Here is a 24,781-nt window from a genome sequence, read left to right as displayed (position 1 = left end):
TGAAAAATATATATCATCATAATAAAATTTGTGACTAATGCATTATTTATTTCATCAGACTAATCATCATATTACAAGGATATACAAAAAAAATCTATAGTTTCATTTATAACTGTATGCCTAAAATTCTTGAGTCTTTGAATACAAATTTTTCGATATCCTTAATATAATGTGGTAAATTATCTTGAGGATCCTTTTCAGGTATTTCAGGACACTAAAATAATTTAAACTTTATACAAGATATTAATATATGGGATATTTTTGGAAAATCGACTCTAGAAGTTAAAACAAAAAGTAAAAGTTGGTATATAAAAATTTCTTATTTATTAAATTATAAACAAAGTTTTTAATTAAAATTTGTGTTAGACAAACATAGAATAAGATAATTTCATCTCCATCATATAGTCCATATCGTTATATCTCCGCTTCATTTAATGTAAAATTTAATGTAAAATTATATTTAATTATTATTAAATATAATTTAATAAATAACAATAACATATCAATTTTTATTTGTTTTAACTTATAGAATTAATTATTTAGAATTTATATTTAATTTTGATTTCCAATATCTTGTATATTTTTCACGTCATATATTATGATTTCAAATAATCAAAATTTATAAATACCTTAGCTTGTTTTCTTATTTTCAAAATTTTAGGCATTAGTTTAATAGTTCTTTTCTTTCTTTTCTTTAAGCTAGGATGATGCATAAATAATGGTATTTCAAATTTATCCGCTTTACTAAGTTCTTCAAATACTTTCATAATCTCCCAGAATACTAAAATTTCTCTAGGATCAATACAAGTCTAAAAATACAAAAAAAAAATTTTTATATAAAATTTTTATATAAAAATTATAATGTTTGCAAGAGTAATTATGTCAGATAGAGATTATGTACTTTTGCAGCTAATTCCATTCCAACTTCATCAGCTTCAATTTCAGATGATCTTCTATACCAAGCAAAAATAATTGAAGAAAATACATAAAAACTTGAACAAAGTATGGCTGCTATTCTTCTTGGATAAAAAACCCAAATTATAAATGAAAAGATAATAGTTACAATATCATTTAGTATTCCAAAAGATAATGTTTCTGACTGAGAACAAATATATTATAATTACATAATATTATATTTTTTTTTTATATTTAAGATTTATGATATATCATATATTGTTTATAATTAAACATAACTTACTGTATGAAGAAGCATTTCATGTGACATTTCATGGGCTAAAATAAATATTAATTGATCATTGCTTTTAATGAGATCAAACATATCAGAAAGTATAATAATACTTCTATCCTAAAATATTTAATGAAAAAGTTAATATTTCTATTAGGATAAGTTTTTTTTATTTTTATATATATAATAGCATTTTATATACTATTTTACATACTGGTAAAATCAAAACATTAGGAAGTGATGCCATATTAAATATACGATAAATTATAGTTACTGTCCAATCCAATCCTTCAAAAATTTCTTTATTGGAATCTATTAATTTTTTTATTGCATTGCCAACAATTGTATACTTAGGATCATTTAATGGTACTACATTTTCTTTATTTTGTACTATTACCTATCACATGCAACTTTATGATTATATACAATATGATTATATACAAAAATTGTTATTCTATTTTTGCTCAAATATTGTTTGAATACATACTCTAAAAAGAATTTTAGCATTTTTAATTCGTAGATCTTGGTCAAATAAAATAAAACGTCGTTTCTTCAATATTCGATCCTTCTCAAAACATGTTAAACAATAAATAAATAAAATAAATGATAAGAATGCCAAAGAACCTAGAAATATATATATATATCCAATATTTATATTATTTCAAATACCTATGAATTATTATACCATAGAAGAAATATAATACCATAAAATATATATCTCTTTTGCTTAAACCATGTTATATACATTTGTTGTTGCATTAATGGTTGTTTTAACCACCATTTTCTTACATAATAACCACATAAAATTGAACCAAGACATATAGTTAAAGATGTAGGATAACAAAGCTTTTGAGTCGTATGAATATTTGATATTTGAAGCTTTAAATATTGCCATTTTTTTACAGACCTTTTATATTGATGAGAAAATGTTCCAGAAATGGTACTATATGATAGACTATTTCTTGTATATGTTAAAGTTCTACTAGTTGTTAGCAAAAGATAGTTGAAATACATTATTTATATAATACATTTAAAGAATGAAATCATTATAGCAATATAACTTTTTAATAAGCTTTTTAAAGTTTTTTAAAATTTTGACAAAAGCTTTTAAAAATAATTATTTTAAATAGTTTAACACAGGTTAGATTATATTTTACTAACAAAACAAATTAAACGAAAAAAGAAAATTTGGAGGAAAAAAGGAGAAAGAATATATAATAATATAATATATGATATTTGTATGCGTTAAATGAATAAAATAATATAATATTAAAAAAATATATGTATAAATTAAACATATGAATATATATTAAATTTTTTAAATAGTTTCAGTATGTTAATGACATATATCAATTGATATATGTCAAAAAAGACTTGTTTTTTTATATAATTGTGACATACAGATATTTAATTTTAATTTTAAAATGTTTTTTAGAGAATAATGATGCATTTACGAATTATAATATTATATAAGACATAACAAATAAAAAAAAATGAATATATTTGTATAATATTAAAATTTGAAAATTTTTTATATCTAATTATATCTATGTTTTAAAATATAAATTTAACAACTACGTAACATTGTTGACAGTTCATATTCGTATTGTTAAAAATGTCACAAGGTTACAATCGATTCTAGTTCAAAATCGATTAAGTAGTAAGATTAAATATAGTAAGTATATTGATAATCATATTAAATTTATCGACATATAAATTATATTTTCAAATTAATTTTAAATTGAATAATAAACGCATTTATATTTAATAATTTCGTTGTAATATAATTTACAGACATAAAATATTTCAAACTATTTATAAAAATTTTAAAAATACAATAACACTCATAAGAATTTTATATTTATATCTTTAAATTTTATATGATTTATTAAAATTAATATATTAATTGTAATATATTAATTATCTAAAAATTTATTTATAATATTTAATATATGTTAATTTTTAAACAATATAAATAATTAAAACTATATTTATAATTATTAATTTTTCTTTTTGGATATTAATTCAGAAAATGAGAAATTTAAAAATTTAAAAAATCGAAAAAAGAATTGAATTGAAAAAAAAACATTTACAATTTTTTTCTGATTTTTTTCGAAAACCAACTGAATGAAAAAAAATTTTCATTCATAAATTAAAAAAATTTAATTGAATATTGAATATACAAATAACAAAATTTTTATAAACATTGATATATTTAATACATCAGAAAGCATTCATATTTCGCTATAAAGAGTATGATGTTGATTTTACAGTGCAACTTGTGGCCAAGGATACGTGTATTTGTGCGCGTTTTCATGCATCAGTGTTGCGCGTGCGTCCATGTATAAATGCACATGCGTATACGTGAGAATGTGCATGTGTGTACATCCATCATGAGTCAGAACCCATGTCGGTCTGTATTTCGTAATTAATTTTTATAGTGACGAGAAAAATGCGACTCTAGACCCAGGACTACAACACCTGCTTACTCCCGGGCCGCTTGTCCTCAGAGGACATGCCCGTTGTGCCCGGTAAATCGCGTATCTTTTATCTTCCTCCTGCTATGTTCATATCCATTATGTGTGCTTAGTGTTGTGTATTTTCTTCTCTTGTTTCTCTCGTTGAACCTCTTATATCCCGCTTCTGTTCTTTCGTTGGACTCTTGTTTCTCTCTCTTTCGTCTACAGGTATATACATCTTATTTAAAACGGGTCCCTGCTTCGATTCTTCGAATCGCCTACAGTTCCCTTTTCAATCGACCAGAGTATAATTTATTTCCTGTTCTTTTATATGTTATGAATTTTCATACAGCAGCAACAGCATAAGAAAGGATTGTATGTGAGACGGCATTTTAAGCTATCAAAAGTGTAGGCATACACAAATGCTTTTCCAACTCGTGCATTCAACCGATTTTAAACTGTCAGTCTCGATCGAACTTTTATAAGAAAGAATGGATTGTGAATTTTCCGATAGTCTCGTTTATCAGACTTATTTCTTGCTTTGTTTTCTTTCCTGTGAATAAAACAAATTGAGTCAGGTATATATTTATTATTTGCATTCATAATATTTTTTTTCTTTAATTCTTTAATGTCAACATTTTTTTCAAAAATAAAAATGATTAAACAATTTATTTAATTTTAGGTAATATAAATAATTGAAGACAAAAACAATAGGACAAATATGGATCAGAATAGAAATAGACCTAGTAGACCTCGTCTTCGATCTCATGGCAATTCAGCCAGAGTACTTGTATTTGATCAAGCTGAAAGTGAAGAATCTGCTTGTAGTACTGAGGCAGAAATACAAAAACATCCAATTCCATCTAAAATGGAGAGTAAGGAAGCTCCAGTGCGACCTGGTTAATAAAATTTAATTTTATTTCATTTATCTATTTATTTTTCATAATTATTAATCATTTATATTAATCATTTAATATTTTTAGTCAGTGGAGAATTATCAAATCTAGTTCGAATGAGGAATTCTGCAATTGGAAAATCTGCACCTTCTTTATCAGTTCATATGGTTAGTAATATTCTATGTTTAAAATGTTCAAAATATAACTAAAAATATAATGATTGACAATCATTGTTGTTTCTTTTAGCGTGATTTTAACATTCCTCGACGTACTGCTAAAGCAGCTCATCGTAAATCTTTTATTGCAACAACATCTCCAACTTTACCACGTTGTCATTCACCACTATCAGGTATATAATTATAAATGTTTTTAATTTATTATATTATTATATATAATATTATATATAACGTTTTAATAATATTTTATATGTTAATATATAAACTATTTATGAATGCTATATATTTTATAAAAATATATTTTATAAGTACAATTTTGATACAATTTTGTCCAATATTTTTAAGTATATATATATATATATATGTGTGTGTGAATTTTTATATACATATAGATATACGTAAATATAGATATTTAATATATTTATGACATATTTTTGATCATTTTTAATGACAAATATAAAAAACAAATATAAAAATTGATATAGTAAAATGTTAATTAAGATTATTAAATTATTAATTATTAATTTATTTATTATTACAAGTAAAACGAAGCAGAAATAGAATGTAAAAGTAGTGTAATGAAGATAGTCTCATTTTATTTCTGTCTCGCTCTGTATAATGAAAATTTTAATTACTTATATCTTAATAAATAAGTCCAATATTTTTATATATGAACTTTTGTGTTTTGGACTATAAAATTGATCAATCAAAGAATCCTATATAGTATTCTATAAATTAAATAAATATATATTGAATATATTAAATATCCATGTTTAAATCAGTTAAAATAATTATCACAATATAATTATAACAATTTCCAATTTATGCAGTTAATTTTAGAAACTTTAACTTCTATCTTTAAACTTGTTTTTTAAAATTATTTTTTAATTAATGAAGATAATTATAAAAACATGTATTCTATATTTTTATACAATTTAACTCATTATAAAGAACTAATTTTTTTTTACTACTTATTTCCTTATATAGCGTTTGTCCCGATTGTAGGCAGTCCCCTAGAAAGTCCTAGGATGTCATCAAGTCCACATTTTGCTTTTGCTCCAATTAAAAGGTATTTCTATTTCATATTTAGTCTTATTCTTAGTCTATTTAAATTTGACTTGTTTATTTATATAAGTTATTTATATAAGTTTATCTATATAGATAGATTTCTATTGTAAGTATCGTATTCTTAATACATTATTAATAGTAAAAAAAACAAATGCTGCTATCGAAATTAGGCTGTAATAAAATTAAAAAACGAAGAATATGGAACGTGTAAGATTTTATCATAAAGTATTTGCCTTATATGTATATTTATAAATACAAAAACTAACTTTTCAGCAGACAATATATATTATATCAATAATTCTAAATTATTTTTTCACACTAAAACATATATAATATTTAGAATTGGTGGAGGTACTACAGGAACTGGAGATGGGAGAAGATGGTCAGTTGCTAGTTTACCATCTAGTGGTTATGGGACAACACCAGGCTCTAGTAATGTTTCGGTTAGTTATTTTGTTGAAGAATGAAAACATTGATAATGATTAAAAAAATTTATAAGTTTATTTATTTAGTCACAGTATTCAAGTCAAGAACGCTTGCATCAACTTCCAAATGTTCCCACCAAGGATGAATTACGTATGCTTTCTTGCCATTTTTCTAAACCTGGTACACCTTGTTCTTCGCATCCAGGTTTTCCAGGTTCTAGTATTTCGAGTATTCCTGGCAGTGTATCTCTTAGCCTTGATGAAGAGGGCCGTAGATCACCATTACATAGACCTCGTTCACGAAGTTTAAGGTAAATATAGTAAAATATATATAGTAAAGTATTGTAATTTATTATGAATATTATATTATTCATATAATTTTATTTTTTTCAATCTTTTGAAAAATATTGTTTGTAACATTTTTGTGCAATTGTATGTTTTATTTCAATTTTAGCAGTCCAAGTCGTTCTCCTGTATTAGATAGCGAAATTGTTATGATGAATACTCTTTATAAAGAAAGATTTCCCAAGGTAAAACTTCAACTAAATATATTTATATATTATATATATATATAAACATTTTGTAATTTTACAAAATATAACAACAATTTTGTTATTTAAAAATTATTTGATTAGGCTACACAACAAATGGAAGAACGTTTAACTAATTTTATCAATGAAAACAAAGAGCTAGATGAATATGAAGTAATGGCAAATATGACTCAAGATTCTCTTCCAATTTTAAGATTTGTACATCATCAAGTAATTGAAATGGCAAGAGACTGTTTGCAAAAATCTCAAGAAAAATTAATTACAACTAGATATTTTTATGAAATGAGTGAAAATTTGGAACATTTATTAATGGAGGTAATTTCATAAAAATTTATATGATAGAAATAAATAAATAATAATAAATATCTTTTTTATTTTTAGACAAAAGATAAATCACTTGAAGCAGCAACAAGATTAACAGGACTTATTAAAAAATTGTTATTGGTAATATCGCGTCCAGCTCGTTTATTGGAATGTTTAGAATTCGATCCTGAAGAATTTTATCATTTACTCGAACAAGCTGAGGGCCAAGCAAAAATTAATGCAGGAATAAAAACAGATATACCACAATATATTATTAACAAACTTTCTCTTAATAGAGATCCAATATCAGGTAACATTTATTTTATAATTTCTTTTTTTTTTCAATAATAATTAGTAAAATTAAATATATCTCTATATTTTAGAATTGCAAGAAGATTTAAATAAATTAGAAGATTCAGCTAGTTCGAGCGATAGTAATTTACAAATCGCTTCGAGTCCAAATAAAGATGATGATAAATCTCAACGTATTCCATGTGAAAGTGATTATGAAGTTTTAAAACTTATTAGTAATGGTGCATACGGCGCAGTATATCTGGTTAAAGAAAAAACTACACGTCAAAGATTTGCCATGAAGAAAATAAATAAAAACAATTTGATGCTAAGAAATCAAGTAGAACAAGTCTTCGCTGAAAGAGATATAATGAGTTTTACAGACAATCCATTTGTCGTTTCTATGTACTGTAGTTTTGAGACAAAAGTACGTATACATTATTTTGAATTTTAAAAAATATAAATATATATAAATAATATATCAATTTAACTATATAATTGTATCAACTATTATTTAATTACATAGAAACACTTGTGCTTAGTAATGGAATATGTAGAAGGCGGAGATTGTGCAAATCTATTAAAAAACATCGGTCCATTGCCACCGGACATGGCAAGATTTTATTTCGCGGAAACTGTCTTAGCTGTTGAATATTTACATAGTTATGGTATTGTTCATCGAGATTTAAAACCTGACAAGTATGTAAAAAAATTTTTTTCTTTATTTTTTATTCATATTTTATTATATCAATATTTTATTCTTTATATATATTTTATTATTAAATTATAATATTTTAATATTATAATATTTTAAAATATTATATTAATATTTTATATTGTTTTTTTTTTTTTTTTAGTTTACTTATTACTGCTCTTGGTCATATTAAACTTACTGACTTTGGTCTCAGTAAAATGGGTCTTATGTCTTGTAAGTGACGCAGAAAATCAATATTTTTGAAACATATAGTTCAATAGTTATAACAAAATTTCTTATATTTTCAGTGGCAACAAATCTTTATGAGGGTTATATCGACAGAGATACGAGACAATTTTCGGATAAACAAGTGTTTGGCACACCTGAATATATTGCTCCTGAGGTTATATTGCGTCAGGGATATGGCAAACCTGTTGATTGGTGGTCTATGGGAATTATATTGTATGAATTTTTAATTGGCTGTGTACCATTCTTTGGTGATACTCCGGAAGAATTATTTGCTCATACAGTTAATGGTAAATATTGCTGGAAGATACAAAAATTACTTGAAAATTATTAAAAAATATAAACAAAAATTAATAAAAAATTATACAGATGATATCGAGTGGCCAGATGAAGATGATTGGCCTGTTCAGCCAGAAGCTAAGGACATTATAACAGCACTATTGCAACAAAGTCCTAGGGATCGTTTAGGCACTGGTGGATCTCATGAAGTAAAAGAACACTTATATTTTTATGGAGTAAATTGGAATAGTTTACTCAGACAAAAGGCTGAATTCGTGCCACAATTAGTCAATGATGAGGATACAAGTTATTTTGATAGTATGTATATTATATACAGTATAATTTTTAATTTTTTAATTAATATTGAAATATTAAAAAAAAATAATATTCCAGCTCGTATGGATAGATATAATCATGATATAGGTGACGATACTGATGATACCGATGATTCTCCTTTGTTCGGATCATTTTCTTCATATTCTCCACAATCACGAAAAATATCTCAAACTCGTCCACCTCAAATAAATCCCGAACAAACAGAGATAGATATTTCTAAAAAACAATTATTCCGTACTGAGCTTGAACGAACAGTCGCGCAATTGTCTTCTGGATCTAATAGTTCAACCACGCCTCCATCAAAGTTAGCGGAATCGACTCTACCAGAAAAAAATCGATCTTCATCTATTAAAATTACAAACATTGAAACACCTCCAAAAGCGGATAAGTCAAATGCATCGTTCACGAGCCCTGCCACAGTAACCAGTGGCGAATCTCAATTAACAGTTATTAGGAATAATCAAATAGAAGGGACATCCATCAGTTTAAGCACACCTGATTCTTCGCAAACGGAATCTGAGGACATCAGTCCCCAAATCCAGAGAAAACGACATTTGCATTCCCGTGATAAGCTGCCCAGGTTCAGTATATGCATTGATGATGAACACATGTGAGTCATTCAAACATACATCTTCCCAAACATTATAATCGTTATCACAAAATTGACTCCACTTCTCTAGAAATCAATGCCTTATCAATGCATATGAATCATTCACTTCTTCAATGTGTGGTTAAAATTAAATCTGTGAATATAATAAATAAATTTTATTTCAGGTTGGATTTAATTGCAAACAGAGATACAACTGAAGAAAGTAAACATAATTCTAGTACTGATTCTTTTGAATCATTTAGCGCCATACCAATTATACCATCCGTAAAACAAAAATCACGATCCGTGATAAAGTCTGCATCCACTAGTGGATTATCATTAGTTATACCAACCAGTGATTTTTCTTGTACATATTATTATAAATTAAATTATTGCATATTACATTATAATGTTCATTTATAATTATTAAATCGAGCAATATTTCCAGATGATGCATCATTAAATACTCAACCAATTGAATCTCCTGGTGGATCATCCACTGCATCTTCAAGAGATACGTCTCCTTGTCGCGAATTGAGTCCATTGGTAACTAGTTTGAAACCTCCAATTATTATTCGCAGAGGACCATGTGGATTTGGCTTCACTGTACATACGATTAGAGTTTACTATGGTGACAGTGATTTTTACACCATGCATCATCTAGTTATGGTATGTTATGAATTATTATCAAAATAGCATAGTCCGATTATATTTATTTCATACATTTTATAGGCTGTAGATCAATCTAGTCCAGCTTTTGAAGCTGGTTTAAGACCAGGCGATCTCATAACACATATAAATGGTGAACCAGTGCAGGGTTTATATCATATACAAGTTCTTCAGTTGATGTTAAGTGGCGGTGATCACGTAACATTGCGTAGTACACCATTAGAAAATACTAGTATCAAAACAGGAGGAAGAAAACGAGATTTGACTCAAAGTAAAATGGCTCGCAGAACATTACATAAACAGCGCAAATTGAAACGTGATCATTCAGATAAAAAACGAAAAACATCCCTTTTTAAACGAATTAGCTCGAAACGAGCTAGCGTAGAGATGCAACAGGTATAAAAGTATATTTTTGATTTTTGCTTTATAATTTTTTTTATTGAAAAATGTTTTAAAAATACATCATTTTTAAATCAATTTTCTTTGAGTATCAATTGTAAACATTTAAAAAAATGTTTTGAACTATGAATGTATTATATTTTATATAATTTTTTCTTTTCTTTTTCTTTTAAGATTTCCAATATTATTATCATAATAACTATTATTATTGTATACTATATTACTACTACACTTATTACTGCTACTGATCGCGGCATAAATACTAAAGCACTGGCAATTTTAATGCAACACACGTTATTATGTTAAGTGTTACTTTTTTTTTATTGCAGCCATTAACTATCAGTTGTCCATTGTCAGCACCCATTCTATCCAGCGACAGCAAACCTCCACTTATGGTATGATTTTTCGTCACGTTTCGTGAATTGCTAGCTATGTTTTAGTTGCTGTTTTTTTTTATCAATACTTATTTGTCCAATACAATCCCGTGGCAGCTTTTAAATATGTGTTTTTCTTATTGTTCGTGACAATATCAAAATTCTACACTGTACACCGATCACAAAAAATTTGAGCATTAGAAGGAAAAACATTTGATGATTTGATTAACATATTTATTATTAAACAGAAATATTACACAATTTTTTTCAGATGGCTGCAGGAATTTGTTCACCATCAATGGTAACGCCTAGTCGATCGTTCCAATCATTTACACGTTCCCAAGAGACATCACCATACTTTGCAACATGTACGAAGTCCGTTTGCAGTCCTTCACCTCCAACAAACCGTGTTAGCTCGGATTCTTATCATTCCACGGGAAATTCGAGTCCTTGTTCCAGTCCAAATTCTTCCTCTCCTGGTTCTTCTACATCTACTACAAATTTATCCACTATTGCCAATCAATCTCATTATCAGAGACCAAGTACACTTCACGGTTTGAAACACAAGTTGCATACAGCTGCAAAAAATATTCATTCGCCGAATCGCAGAAAATCAGTTGGACATATACCATTGTCTCCGTTAGCTAGAACTCCGAGTCCGTCGCCGCTTCCTGCTAGTCCTACCAGAAGTCCTAGTCCATTAGCATTCCCTACAGGACATCAGCCTGGTAGTTCTAATACTACACAGTCTTATAGTCCAGGTATTTATAAAACAATAAAGTTAATAAATTTGAAATGACCTTGTTTTGACATTTAAATAGTTGAATCTTTAATAATAAATAAGTGATTTTAATTTAACATGTTGATTATTAATTACGAATTAATTTATAAATTGTTTATTTATAAGAGCCAATTACAATTTATTTCAATATTTACCTTTTATGAATCTTTTTAATGATTAATATGATATGATATATGATGATTGATATGATAATATTAGCATCAAAAAACTTATCAAAATCTAAAAATTTTATTACAAATTTTTTAATACAAAACTAAAAAGTACAAATACATAAAAATAATCAAAAAAATTAAAAAAAAAGCTAAAACTATCAAAATTATTAAAATATTTAATAAAAATATAATATCTATAAAATAAAATGATTCAACTAATTTAGTATTTTGATTCATTATGATAATCAAATCAACATGATTTTGAATGATTTTGAATATTATAAAATGTCAAACAAAGTTCATATAGAATCTTTAAGTTATTGTATTTAGAATAAAATAAATGATAGATATATGTTTCTTACATCTAGGAGTTTGTTTATCAACGCCAAACAATCAGAAAAAAAGTTATGGACGACCGAAATCAGCAGAACCTGGTTCTCCATTATTAAGAAGAGCACTTAGTCCAGACAGACTTCATCCCCGATCTGCAGAAAATAAAACATCAATTTCACCATTAGCAAACTCAGTGGTAAAAGTGACTCCTCGTACAACCATAGCTCAATCCTATTCAGAAACATCTGAGGAGTGCAGTGACAACTATAAAGAACCAAATGACTCGAAAGTGGAAAAGAAAGTGTCAACAGAATCGAAATCAGATTATTCGAAAATATCTCATGGAATATCAATCAATTTGGGAAATGTGGGTATGTCTAATTCTTGTGGTAGTACACAGTTACCCAGAATAGCAGAGGAAAAAGATTCACCGACCGGTTCAAAGGCTGATGATTATTCGAAAGAAGTTTTATCTTTAGAGAAGGTCGATAAAAATAATACTTCTACAAATAAATTGACAGAATTAGAAAATATTACAGAGCGCAATGATCGTGTTGAATTGAAGAAGGAAAAAAAGAATTTATCCACAAAGAATTCAGAAGGCGCAACTATTAATAAAATTGACGAAAGAGTTCAATTGGATAATTCTTTTAACATACAAATGCGCTGTTCACAAAATCCATCTCATAAGCAATCTCAGAATTTTGAAAAAAGCTTGCAAGCTTCATCGCAGAAAGCATTGCCACAAAGCAATGAAAAAAATTCACAATCTTCGTATCATAAAATATTACAAAGTAATGATAAGAACTCACAATTTTCTACTCAGAAATTTTCGCAAACCAACGAAAGAGGTATTTTGCAAACTGTACAACAGAAGTCTCAAAACAATGAGAAAGTGCCACAGGTTGTATCTCAGAAACTGCTTCAAAACAATGAAAAAATAATTGTACCTCATAAAGTGATTGAGCAAAAAACAGCTAGTTCAAAAAATTCAGAAGCTAATTCAGAAGGAAAGAAAATATCAAAAAAGTACAAAATTGATGGCTCTGAAAGCACAAGTAATGTTTCATCTACACAACATTTGAATACATTTGAGGTTATGGGATCTGGAAAGGATAAGAAAAACAATTAAATAATTATTGTTCAAATGATCCTGATTTAAGGATGTAACAAGATAAATATTTGCGCGTAATTATCAGATGATCTGTTTTTTTTTAAACTTGTCTCTCTTTTCAATCAAATTTTACAAAAAAAACAAAATTGAATATCTAATGAATATATTGATGTGCATATTTTAACTTGAATAAGATTAGAAAGGTAGCAAATCAAAAAAAGTATACTAATTTAAAGTTTACAGCTTTAAAAAGAAGTGATTTCTACTTGAATTAAATAAATGTAGGCTTCCATTGAATAACATACCTGAACATGTAGCTTTAGCTGATATAGCGGTATACTGCATTACTCTATAATTGAATAATTTGTCATACAATCATTGAATATAAACTTAGAGATAAAAATAGAGGATAATTGCAATTAAGTATTATTTCAACAGTTTCAAATGAATGCAATCTGTTGAAATTACTATTGCTAATTCTCTGCGAGAAATTAAAAAAACAGGGACGAAAAAATTGGAGTAATTTACACTTCGGCTACAGTATTTAAACGATCTCATTTACATTTATGTCTAATTATTAACACACCATATATGAATCAACATATAGCAGTTAGCAAATCGCATACAGATAGCTTTCCAATACGTGTAATATTCGTGAAATTAAAAAAGAAATAAAGAATAGAAATAATATATATCGTATATATTCGTGTTCTTAGTGTAAACGTAAAAGTTTGTAATAATTTTTTTTTTAATATGATATGAATATAAAAATATTTAAAAATATATATTTTACATTATAATATATAAAAATTGAATATTTGAAAGAAAAAAAGTTAATTAGTTTTTATTTATAATAACTATAAAATATTTAAAAAATATTTTTCATGAAGTTTTGAATTGTTAAATAATTACTTGTTTTGTATATATTATATACTTCATTTGATATTGATTATGAAATAAATTTTTAGAAAGGTTTTTTGAAATCAATCTATTATGCGAATATATACGGTAAATGATCATCGCCACAATAATTAGTGTACAAATCATTTCCGTTAATATAATAATATTAACATTTCTCAGTTCGATTCGACTATATATATATACTGTGATGTATTTAATTGAAATTAATGCGAATTTTTTTGTGTGGTGCTAACATTTACTGCTCAGGGTATTCTTGCGCGTAAGAACTGGTGCTCTCAAATAAATTTAAAGTACCTAAATCACTCATTTATTTACAGAAAGTGATAAAAATAGAAACAAAATAAATAACAAGAAAGAAAAATTAAAAAGCAAGAAATAAAAAGCAAGATAACGGAAAACATATCGTATTGGAAGCATCTTGAAAATTTTTCAGCGATAAAAAAGAACAAGAATTACGAGTGTTGTGGAAACCAAATTTGGTCCACTAAAACGCGTTATAATCATTTTTTAGTATTAGGTATTTGTTAATTTATTTTGTATATAAAAAAAAACTATAATATTAATTAATGGCAGAAGTATATGCTTCAATCGCGAAAAAAAAAAGTAGTGAAACAGGCCGTAATTTTCGGTCTTCATATGTTGTCCACCACATTTCTCGACGCTTCTCTCACAATTCGCTTATTGTACGAAAAAGGAAACATTGCCATAAAAAATAATATGATATACATATACATACATATAATACATGTGTATCTCTGCCATACAAAGATAAATTTCGTTTCCATCGATTTTTAAATGTATTGATCATCATTGTATTAATAATAAGCCAAGCAATTGTAGTATTACATCTTTTCTCTTTCTCTTTTTCAAGAGAATGAGAATAAGTTTGTATTTGGCGTTTATTAGCAACGAGGAAAGTGGAATAACTTAGCCGCGCGATATCGATCATTAAGAGTGAAATATGAATTCATATTGCGTTATATATTGTACGCTGTTTTAAATATAAGAATAGACGATAAGAGAAACTGGCTTTTTTTTAGAGAATTAATCAGTATCATGAGACATGAGACATGGTTACAAATATCATAATCATCTTTACCCCTGTCCGAAGAATTTCTTTAATGCGGACAAATACTCGTGATAAATTTTAAGCGAAATTATTGTTATATTGTTTATCTTATATATTAATTTATTTCATATATCAAAAATAATTCGACTATATTCAATTTTTTTATTTGTTTATAAAATAGGTGAAGTGTCACAATTAATCTTAAAACTTAATAAGAAGCTCGTGGGTCGATTATTCGACAATTGCATGATATTCTATGTTATTAAGACTTTTTTAGACAGCCACTATTGCGTCTCTCTTATCTGTCCGCATACTCTTTTCTATGCTTAGCATATGTATGGTTGATATATGATCGATGTTATAGTGTTGATGTTGTCTTATAGTTAAGAGTCAGTAGTTGTATTGCGTTTCCCGAGGATTTCGAGGCAGCTTGCGCGTTTTTTCGAATCCGACGAATTCACTGCTCGATGAGGCTAATGGAATTAATGAAAGAATAAGAAAATTAAAAAAATTAAAAAATATAAATTTATAGTGATCGTGAACAAAAAAGGTCCAGGGAAACGTGAAATGTTTTTCTGCGGGCATCTCGTATGATATTAAATTTTTTTAAAAATGAAAAAAGAAAAAGAATATATTCGATGTGGATTTTAAAACTAAAAAAAATTCGAAGAAACAAATAAACAATCGTCCCGAAAGATTTCAATGGTCGCATATTACTAATCAATCGTAGTAGATATATAATATGTAATGAAATTAAGAAGAATTTTGTAGAAGCGTAAAAAAATCACGATCATTGTTATTTTCATTATTTTCGCTTTATAGATCATTTTCATTCTCATTTTGCATTTAGATGTATAAGTAATGTTAATTAACGATATAGGATGGAGAGCAAAAAAAAAACCGAGTTCTTAATTATAAGAACTGATCATAGATATGAGCTAAATATTCAGAAATTACAATAACGATTCGAATCGAAATCATATCGAATAAATTATTCATGAATACGTGAATTCTATTTGAATTATCACGAAATAAGAAAGAGAAATTTTTAATATATATTTCAAGATAATCGATATTTTGATTGTTAAACATTTTTTCGTTACATTGTCATAGCTTATAATTACTGTATAAAATTCATCAATTTGTTAGAAATTATTTTATGAGATGAAAAACAAGATGATTCTTTGTTGAGGCCAAATAATATTTTTGAAACTAAATCGTTTAAAATTTTCAATTCGTTAACAAAAAACACGAAAAATTCAAAAAAGCTTTGAAAACATCATTTTGTTCCACACATTTCCCTTTCTTGTTTCGCAAAAACAATCGAAAAATTAATAATAAGGAATAAATATTTATAAAAACAGCACTGCATATTAATTGAAAATATTTTATTTCAATCATAGATAATCAAATTGTAGAAAAAAAATGTAGGAAAAGCATTTTGCAATTAATATTTGAGCTTTTTTTTAATTTACTTTTTTTCTTCGCTCCTTTCTAAGATCTTCAATGATATTGTTGTTATTTTTCTTTCTTTGTGATAAGTAAACGGATATTCTCCATGAGAATTTTCTTGAATCTTTATTAATGAATTTAATGAACGTTTGATAATTATATTACATTCTCTCCACGTGAAATATAGTTTCGTTTTCTTATTATACATTTCGTTATTTATCCTTTCAGTTCCATTCATATCGTAGCATCGATGCCAACATGATCGATATCGATGTTTGAATGAAAAGAAAAATAAAAATTGGAGCAGGTCAACGGTGAATGTACTTGGGAGACATTTTTCAGAATCATTCTTTTACATTAGTATTTTTTAAGTGTGACATTAAGTATAATTTTCATAATATTTAGAACAATTCGCTTTCTTTCAATTTAATAAATCAAGAACAATTAACAATTCAAAGAAATCAAATAATTTTTTTTTTTAAACAATAGTAAAACATGTAATTTATTTAGCAATATAAAAATTGATCTATATTATATTTAAAAAGATATTGTTCAATATTCATTTTAATTGATACATTTTAAAAAAAAAATTTAAATTAATAAAATAAAAAACAATTATATGAAAATTTTTGTAGAATATTTGTTTTCTTGTTAATCACATGTTTAAATATTATATTAATATTAAGATTAACTCGGGAAATTTTAATTATTCAAATTTATGAAATATAATTATATCATACATTGATAAAATATGATTCATTTTGATAATAAAATATTTGTCTTTTTTGATTTTTAGATCGAAACTCTTTATGAGTCTACATTATTATTCGGAAAAATGAAAGAAAAGATTAGATTCTACAGCACATCATTGAAAATATTAATGAATGAAGTTATTTATTTCTAAAAATATATATATATATATATATATTGAAACATTGATCATAGTAAATCCATTACAATTTCATCTTTTCTGTTTTTTTGAAAAATTAAAATTTTATAAAATTCAAAAATTTTTTAAAAAGCTAAGAATCTAAATTTTCTATTAATTAAAATAAATTTAAAACTTTTAGTCTTTTCTTTTATATTTCTAAAAAAAATATATCGATCTTTAATGGGTCGAGGATCCATGATTATGATACAGCACTGTAGCCACATTTGGTGACTGGTGAAGGAGCAATTGGAGAGAGAGAGGGGGGATAGGTGATTACGTACGCCGTACGCTTCATGTGTGGATCAACATCTCTCAAAGTTACAGCTATAGTTCTTGAAGATCTTCAGTATGAATCGAGACGGTTGAATAGTACAATGATGCTTATCGTACTCTTGTTCTTCTGTGGCACGATCATTGCCAGTAATGATACTCTATACAACATAATCCCAAGTGACGAGCGCATAGATTTAAAAGAACAGAATGAAGAGGATAGATACCTACAGAATAGAACTCTGAATGAACTCTTCATGGATGCTGTTCATGCTTATCTCGAGGAAGATTGGGACTACTGTATTGAAAACTTCAACGCAGTTTCTCATAGGTAAATCTGAAACTAAAATTATGAATTATAAAAAAAAAAAAAAACAAAAACTAACATAAATAAAAATAGTATATCAAAAATTAAAAAAAAACTAATTTATAAAAAATATTTGATATATACATAACAAATTAATTCTATGTATGTTCATAGAAATTTATATTGAAGAAAAATAGAAGATTCAATACACAATTTAAAAAAATGATAAAATAGAAAGTGCCTTATTACATTACTTTTCTTTATATTTAATATTTTTCAGATATAAAGTTTATAAGCGAATGATAATAAACTGTAGGAAAAAATGCCGTGTATATGCTGCCGGTACAGCACCAATTTTTCCAGAAAACATTGAAGATTTGCATTTTTATGAGAAAAAGGTGAGAGAGACACTTTGTCTTCTAACGTGCAATCAGGAATATCGTGAAATCGCCGGTTCAAAAGCGCTCAAAATGTTGTCACGTGATATCGAACAAAAATTAGTGGAACGTCGTGTTTATGAATACTTGCATAATTGTTACTATCAGGTAAATAAAAAATTAATAATTTTGTAAATATAAGTAAAGAACTAAGGTAAACTGAAAAGCAAAAATGAATGTATTTAATAATAAATAAACCGATAAAAAAATAATTATATTTTCTAATATAAATATTTGTTATATAAACGCATATTATAAAATATGAATATATTTATTATTATTTTATTTAATTTATTATAACTTCAGCATTTTAAATTTATTAAATTTATTAAAGATCTAGTATTTAGATTTTTTCATAAATGATTTTGCGATTTCTAGTAAAAGTGTTTGTGCAATCGTAACTTTGCAAAAGCCCCATACCAGTAATTTTTTAGTAAATAATGAGTTTAACAATCCGAATGACAAGTCCGGTTGTAAAGACCAACCTACGTAATTGGTATGCCTATGTATCGGTACTTAGTATTAGACTACATTGTACGCGTCACGTTTTACCCATAAAATTTCCCTTGAAGTAATCAAGTCTCATGATTGTGTGAAATATGATGCCAATAGGTTTTCATTCTTTCTAATAAATAATAATTAATTTCTCCATTTCAATGTTAATTTTCTAACATAAAATTTTATATATATTTTATTATTTTTTAATCATATATTTTAATTTTAATTTTTATTTTTTTTTTTCACTGATATTTTCTTTCACAGAAAAATCGATATCAAGATGCTGCCAATGCATTGTTTACTTTCTTAGTTGTTCATCCAGATAACGAGATAAACATGAATATTTTTAAACGTTATTTAACATTACCAGAGGTGCAGACAGAAAATGTAGTAAATTTAGAAACACCATTTTATGTCAGCATCTACTTTAAAGGAGTCTCAGCTTATGAGAACGAAGATTACGCAAAAGCTATCAGTTTGTTCGAAACATCGTTACAATTGTACTTAGAAGAAGAGGAAGAATGCAGATTTTATTGCGAAGGTCCTTTTGATCAAGGCTGGCATCCAGAATTTACTTCCTCAATCGCTAGTGAGTTAATCTAAAAAAAAAAGGAAATTATTATGACCTTTTAAAAATATTCTTTCTGTCTTTCAGATCATTTTGCATATTGTTTGAAGTGCAAACGAGCTTGTTCACGTATGTTAAACAATGTAAATGGCGATTACCGCAGAGATATACTTAAGAGTCACTATGATTATTTACAATTCTCTTATTATAAATGTGAGTATATTCATTTATAAAAATATATAAAATAAATTTTGAAAATTGAGAAATTAAGAAAAAAAGATTTGAGCTATGATTGCGTACATACAATATTTACGTGTATAAGATATTAGTATATTAAAATCTATTCCTTAAGAAAAGAAAAAAAAAAATTGGTATAAAATATCAATTGAAACTTATTTATTATTATTATTATTATATAAATTATAAGCAATTTAAATTTGCATTAAATGAAGCAAGACGAAAATAGAATGATGATGTAATGAAAAGCCAATTCTCTCTATTTCTGTTTCTCTTTATCTAATATTAAAATTTCTTATAACTTAATAAATATTATATTTTTTTTTTTATAAATAAAGACAAATAATAATAGATAAAGTTATTATTTTATTGCTGATGTTGCACTGATTATATATTTATTATTTTTACAAATTATATATAAAGCAATTTTATGAAGCAGGATAATTTTAAACTATAAAGATAATTTATAAATAAAAAGATTTTAATATACAGAATTTAATTTTAAAAATTTAAAATTACAATACAATGAACTAAATTCTTTAAAAAGTTCTTAGTCATATCTTAAAAAAGATTTAATTGGATTAATCTTGTCTAAGTAGTCAGCTCGTATCATTTTAATAATCAGCGAAAATTGTTCCGACTTGTTGCTTAATCTAGTTTTTTGTCGCTGATCTAATCTCTCTTGTTTAACCATTTTATTTCTTATTATGAATAACCTTGCAAAATATTACATTAGATATCTTAGAAACAAGTACTATCACATATTTTTGTAGTGGGAAAATTGAAGGCAGCTTGCGCCGCAGTAGAAAGTTTTTTACTTTTCGATCCTGTAGACACAAGAATGCTACAAAACAGAAAATACTATAGTACTCAGCCAAAAGTAAAGGAAGATTATTTTTCTCCTAGGCAGGTAATTAATTTTATTATTAAAATATAAAAATATAAAATAATATTATTTTGATATAAAATTAAAAAAATATGATTAATTTTTTTAGGAAATCATTATTTACCTAAAAAGACAGGAATATGAATTAAGTCTCTTGCATTACATTTCTAACGAATTTTTAACTATAGATAAAAAATTCAAAAAGATAAAAGAAAAGAAGAAGCAGGAAAAAGAAATAAACAATACTAAAGCAAAAAAATTAAAAAAGGTAAAAAATAAGATATAAAAAAATCTGTAAAAAAAATATTTAAAATTTGTAAGTTGAGTGAAATATTTATGGATTTTGTTTAATAATGCACATAGTAAAACATATAAATGAGTCAATTATATCAATAATTATATAATTAAAAACTTTATGCATATTTTTTTTCTAATTTTGTAAGAAAAAAATAATAAAAAATAAAAAATAAAAAAATTTGCAAGTACAAATATTTTTTGTATTAAATAACTATTTATCTGCATTTAAATTATTTAAGTTTCTATTAAGCGTCGTGCTATTCGATCTCTTGTTGAAGCGCCTGTGTAATACAACCCAAATACATGGATGCAAACTATCATTCATTTAATTTTTCATAAAATTTGCAGTTTTTATTAATTTTTCATTAATTTCTAAGGATTTATTCTTATTTTTAAAGAAATTTCTTTACAGAAATCAGATGTTGAAGTAATACGACACCCATCACCAGGCCATTCGTTTTCTTACACGAAATTATTGAATAATCTTTCAATGAAACGAATTAAGGATCACGAAATATTCAATATTCAAAAGCAGCGTAGAATTAAAAATGATATTAATACAATAGCAAAAGAGGAAGATCTTGGTGGAACAAATCGCTACGTAACTGATGGTTTTCTTAATTCTATCGAATGTGAATCTTTAATGCAATTTGCTTCTGTATGAATCATTCTAAAGTTTTGTCTTACTTTTTTAAAATCTACATTTTTTATCAATAATTATTTTAATTAATTTACATATATACAGATAACCACTATAGAAGGAGATGGTTATACTGAAAATAAAAGTCCACATTCAAAATACGAAAAATTTGAAGGAATAACTATAGGAAGAGTTGCCTTGGTAAAATATTCTTACTTACTTACTTTAAATTATACTATAACACGATGATAATTTACATTAATGACAATAATGATTTTAGATGGTTTATATCGGGAAAATAGAACCAGAATGGTTAGAATTACTTTTAGAAAAGACCGAACAAGTCCGGGACAATGTGGATAGGTATTTCGGACTAGATCAACACCTATATTTCACCTACACTCATTTGGTCTGCCGTACAGCTCTACCTGGTAATTTTCATCTGATGCATCATCGTGCTTCTGGTTCCTTTTGCAGCTGAAATCGCGTTGCACCGATTCTCTTGGTACGATTCGTGGATAACGGTGATCAGTCAAAGTACAACTAAATAATCATTTCCTAATTTAAAACAGAAGACGAATGATTCTGAGTAATTACGTAGAAAAAAGATCCATCTTTCTAATATCAATAATCTTGAAATATGTTGTCAGCCAACATTTTACGCGGCCAGCTCTGATTCTGATTATTTTTCGACTTTTTAGTTTCCGAAATATTTACAAAAATGTTTTTAATATCATATCGCATTTTTAAGATTTGATATAGATTTGGAATCTGAATTTGAAATAAGGATTTTAGATAAATTGTGCAATAAAAGATAAGATAATAGAAAAGATAATTATAATTCCTATTATCTTTAATAATCTATTTGTTTATATCTCTTTTTCTATTTTTTATATTATCATATAAATACAATTTTTAATTGAGATCAGTAGATAATTATATTTAAAAACATATTTCAATTTATATCAATTAAATAGTGCAAGGATCCAAAAATATTAATCTCGAAAATATTCAGTATGTCTAAAAATATCTAGGATTCTATAGATTCTCTTATAGCAATCCCAATTATTCTTGTGAATTCTAGACATTATCGAAATTTCGAGAATCTTTCCAAAAAAAAAAAAATTTACATCTAGCCCAATCTAATATTTCAGATTTTTGCATATTATTTCATTTTAAATAAAAATTCTGTTCCTTTTTTCGAATTAATTTTAGATTAAATTAAATAAAAAAGCATCTATTTAAAACTAGGTAGGTAACTATATAAAGTTATAAACCATAATATAAGTTGTTAAAAAGATAAATATATATATGTAATTGATTACTTCTTTTTTGTTAATAACTTTCTAAAGATGGACAAGATATATTGGATCAAAGTATTGAAGATCCATTAAATTATCTAATTATTTACAATACATAGTATTATTGTATATTAATACTTTGTATATAATACAAAGTATTTTTGATATTTTAAAAACTAATATCGAACAATAGTTATATGTTTAGAAAAAAATTGTTCAAAATATTGATTTTAATAATATATTTTAAAATCATTGAAATCGGAAAGATGAATCCTTTTCTATAAAATTATTTAATTTTGTTTTAATTTTAATATATTTATCAAAATGTTTTTTTTCAACTTAATATAATAAAAAAAGGGCAAAAAACATTAAAAGATGAATAAAATTATTTTAAAATAAAATAGTAAATTTTTTTTTATTCTTTTTTCAGATTCGCCAGTAGATCGAGATGATTTGAGTCATCAAGTTCACGCAGACAATTGTCTTTTAAATAATAATAATACTTGTCTTCGTGAAAGTCCAGCTTATATTTGGAGAGATTATTCTGCGATTTTATATCTAAATGATGATTTCCAAGGTGGAGAATTTTTTTTTGCTAAAGATCGCACTATTCGTGCAATGGATAACATAGTTTCGCCACGTTGTGGACGAATGGTAGCATTTTCTGCCGGTGAAGAAAATCTCCATGGTGTTCGTGCCATTTCACGAGGTAAAAGATGTGCTTTGGCATTATGGTTCACTCAAAATGAAATATACTTGGAATATGAAAGGATATTAGCTTTGGCAATTTTAAAAAGAGTTAAACGAATTGGTCCTTTTAAAGAAAAAGACATTCAAATACCTTTAAAGTAAGTAATATTGAAATTTATTGAATGTTTTTAATATCAAATTGATTAGATTTTTAAAATTTAATAAAAATATATTTTTCAGATATGAAGATACACTCGTTAAATATGTTCATAATGATGAATTATTAAAATATTTTTTAAAAAATTTTTAATAAAAGAAATATAGTTAAATAATTCGATGGTAGCTACAATATTTTATTATAATTTTTAGAAGTTTTTCTATGAAAAAATAACAATTTAAAGAATAATATATTTTTATGCCTGATATTTAAATTAGGGACCTGAAAAAATGTATTGTTAATAATGCATTCGTTATCACTGTAAAAAAATATTTTGATTATATTAATTTTACACAATATGAAAAAAATTAAAAAAAATTAAAAATATAGTGAGTAAATGTAATCATGCATAATTATCGAAATACAAAAAATTTGTTATAAATATTAATAAATAGTATTCAATATAAAAGAATTGAAATATGATATCATATACAGAAAGTTAATATATTTATGGGACATTTTTGGATATCGTTTATTTTAAAGATAAAATAAACATAATTATTCATTAAGTTATAAGCAATTTAAATTTATGTTAGATGAAGCTGAACGGAAATGGAATGTAGAAGATAAAGTCGTTTTTATTTTACATTGAATACTAATTTTTATGTTTACTTTGATCTCTAAAATCGATCTTTTATAAATATCCCACGAATATATTAATCTTATATGTATATATGTTGTATGGTAGCGAAGGTATTAATAAACAATGAACATTGAT

General features: G+C 25.7%; 3 protein-coding genes across 8 annotated transcripts; 2 read left to right on the top strand and 1 right to left on the bottom strand.

The window, feature by feature from the left end:
• Positions 1-27: 27 nt before the first annotated feature.
• On the bottom strand, positions 28-2,311 carry LOC122720723 (metalloendopeptidase OMA1, mitochondrial-like). 2 transcript variants are annotated; one of them, XM_043947625.1, is made up of 7 exons: positions 1,891-2,311; positions 1,674-1,810; positions 1,401-1,583; positions 1,199-1,306; positions 902-1,099; positions 630-809; positions 28-229 (listed from the first exon to the last, which is right to left on the bottom strand). In XM_043947625.1, the coding sequence occupies exons 1-7, from the start codon at positions 2,198-2,200 to the stop codon at positions 215-217; spliced, it is 1,131 nt and encodes a 376-aa protein (XP_043803560.1). In that variant the 5' UTR covers positions 2,201-2,311; the 3' UTR covers positions 28-214. The 2 variants fall into 2 exon arrangements, with proteins under 2 accessions (XP_043803560.1, XP_043803559.1); XM_043947624.1 differs by having other exon boundaries at positions 28-214.
• Positions 2,312-4,089: 1,778 nt separating this feature from the next.
• Positions 4,090-13,426, top strand: LOC122720817 (microtubule-associated serine/threonine-protein kinase 3). Of its 4 annotated transcripts, none has more exons than XM_043947824.1 (22): positions 4,090-4,223; positions 4,328-4,520; positions 4,629-4,708; positions 4,788-4,890; positions 5,705-5,786; positions 6,126-6,228; positions 6,298-6,521; positions 6,665-6,740; positions 6,846-7,076; positions 7,143-7,374; positions 7,448-7,782; positions 7,882-8,054; positions 8,213-8,283; positions 8,358-8,585; positions 8,665-8,892; positions 8,968-9,520; positions 9,685-9,866; positions 9,948-10,168; positions 10,232-10,564; positions 10,897-10,962; positions 11,213-11,702; positions 12,264-13,426. In XM_043947824.1, the coding sequence occupies exons 2-22, from the start codon at positions 4,367-4,369 to the stop codon at positions 13,358-13,360; spliced, it is 5,262 nt and encodes a 1,753-aa protein (XP_043803759.1). In that variant the 5' UTR covers positions 4,090-4,223; positions 4,328-4,366; the 3' UTR covers positions 13,361-13,426. The 4 variants fall into 4 exon arrangements, with proteins under 4 accessions (XP_043803759.1, XP_043803758.1, XP_043803760.1 ...); XM_043947823.1 differs by having other exon boundaries at positions 4,328-4,544; positions 5,723-5,786; XM_043947825.1 differs by having other exon boundaries at positions 4,328-4,544; positions 8,968-9,490.
• Positions 13,304-24,262, top strand: LOC122720818 (prolyl 3-hydroxylase 2-like). 2 transcript variants are annotated; one of them, XM_043947826.1, is made up of 12 exons: positions 13,304-13,416; positions 17,906-18,316; positions 18,573-18,837; positions 19,492-19,816; positions 19,883-20,008; positions 20,806-20,942; positions 21,028-21,186; positions 21,628-21,873; positions 21,961-22,056; positions 22,136-22,286; positions 23,587-24,004; positions 24,087-24,262. In XM_043947826.1, the coding sequence occupies exons 2-12, from the start codon at positions 18,009-18,011 to the stop codon at positions 24,154-24,156; spliced, it is 2,301 nt and encodes a 766-aa protein (XP_043803761.1). In that variant the 5' UTR covers positions 13,304-13,416; positions 17,906-18,008; the 3' UTR covers positions 24,157-24,262. The 2 variants fall into 2 exon arrangements, with proteins under 2 accessions (XP_043803761.1, XP_043803762.1); XM_043947827.1 differs by lacking the exon at positions 24,087-24,262 and having other exon boundaries at positions 22,136-22,360; positions 23,587-23,725.
• Positions 24,263-24,781: the final 519 nt, after the last annotated feature.

This window comes from Apis laboriosa, unplaced genomic scaffold, assembly GCF_014066325.1.
Source record: "Apis laboriosa isolate Shangri-la unplaced genomic scaffold, ASM1406632v1 scaffold1321_cov151, whole genome shotgun sequence".
NCBI classification, from domain to species: domain Eukaryota; kingdom Metazoa; phylum Arthropoda; class Insecta; order Hymenoptera; family Apidae; genus Apis; species Apis laboriosa.
The sequence above is the reverse complement of the archived record's forward strand: the minus strand, read 5'-3'. Positions and strand labels throughout refer to the sequence as shown.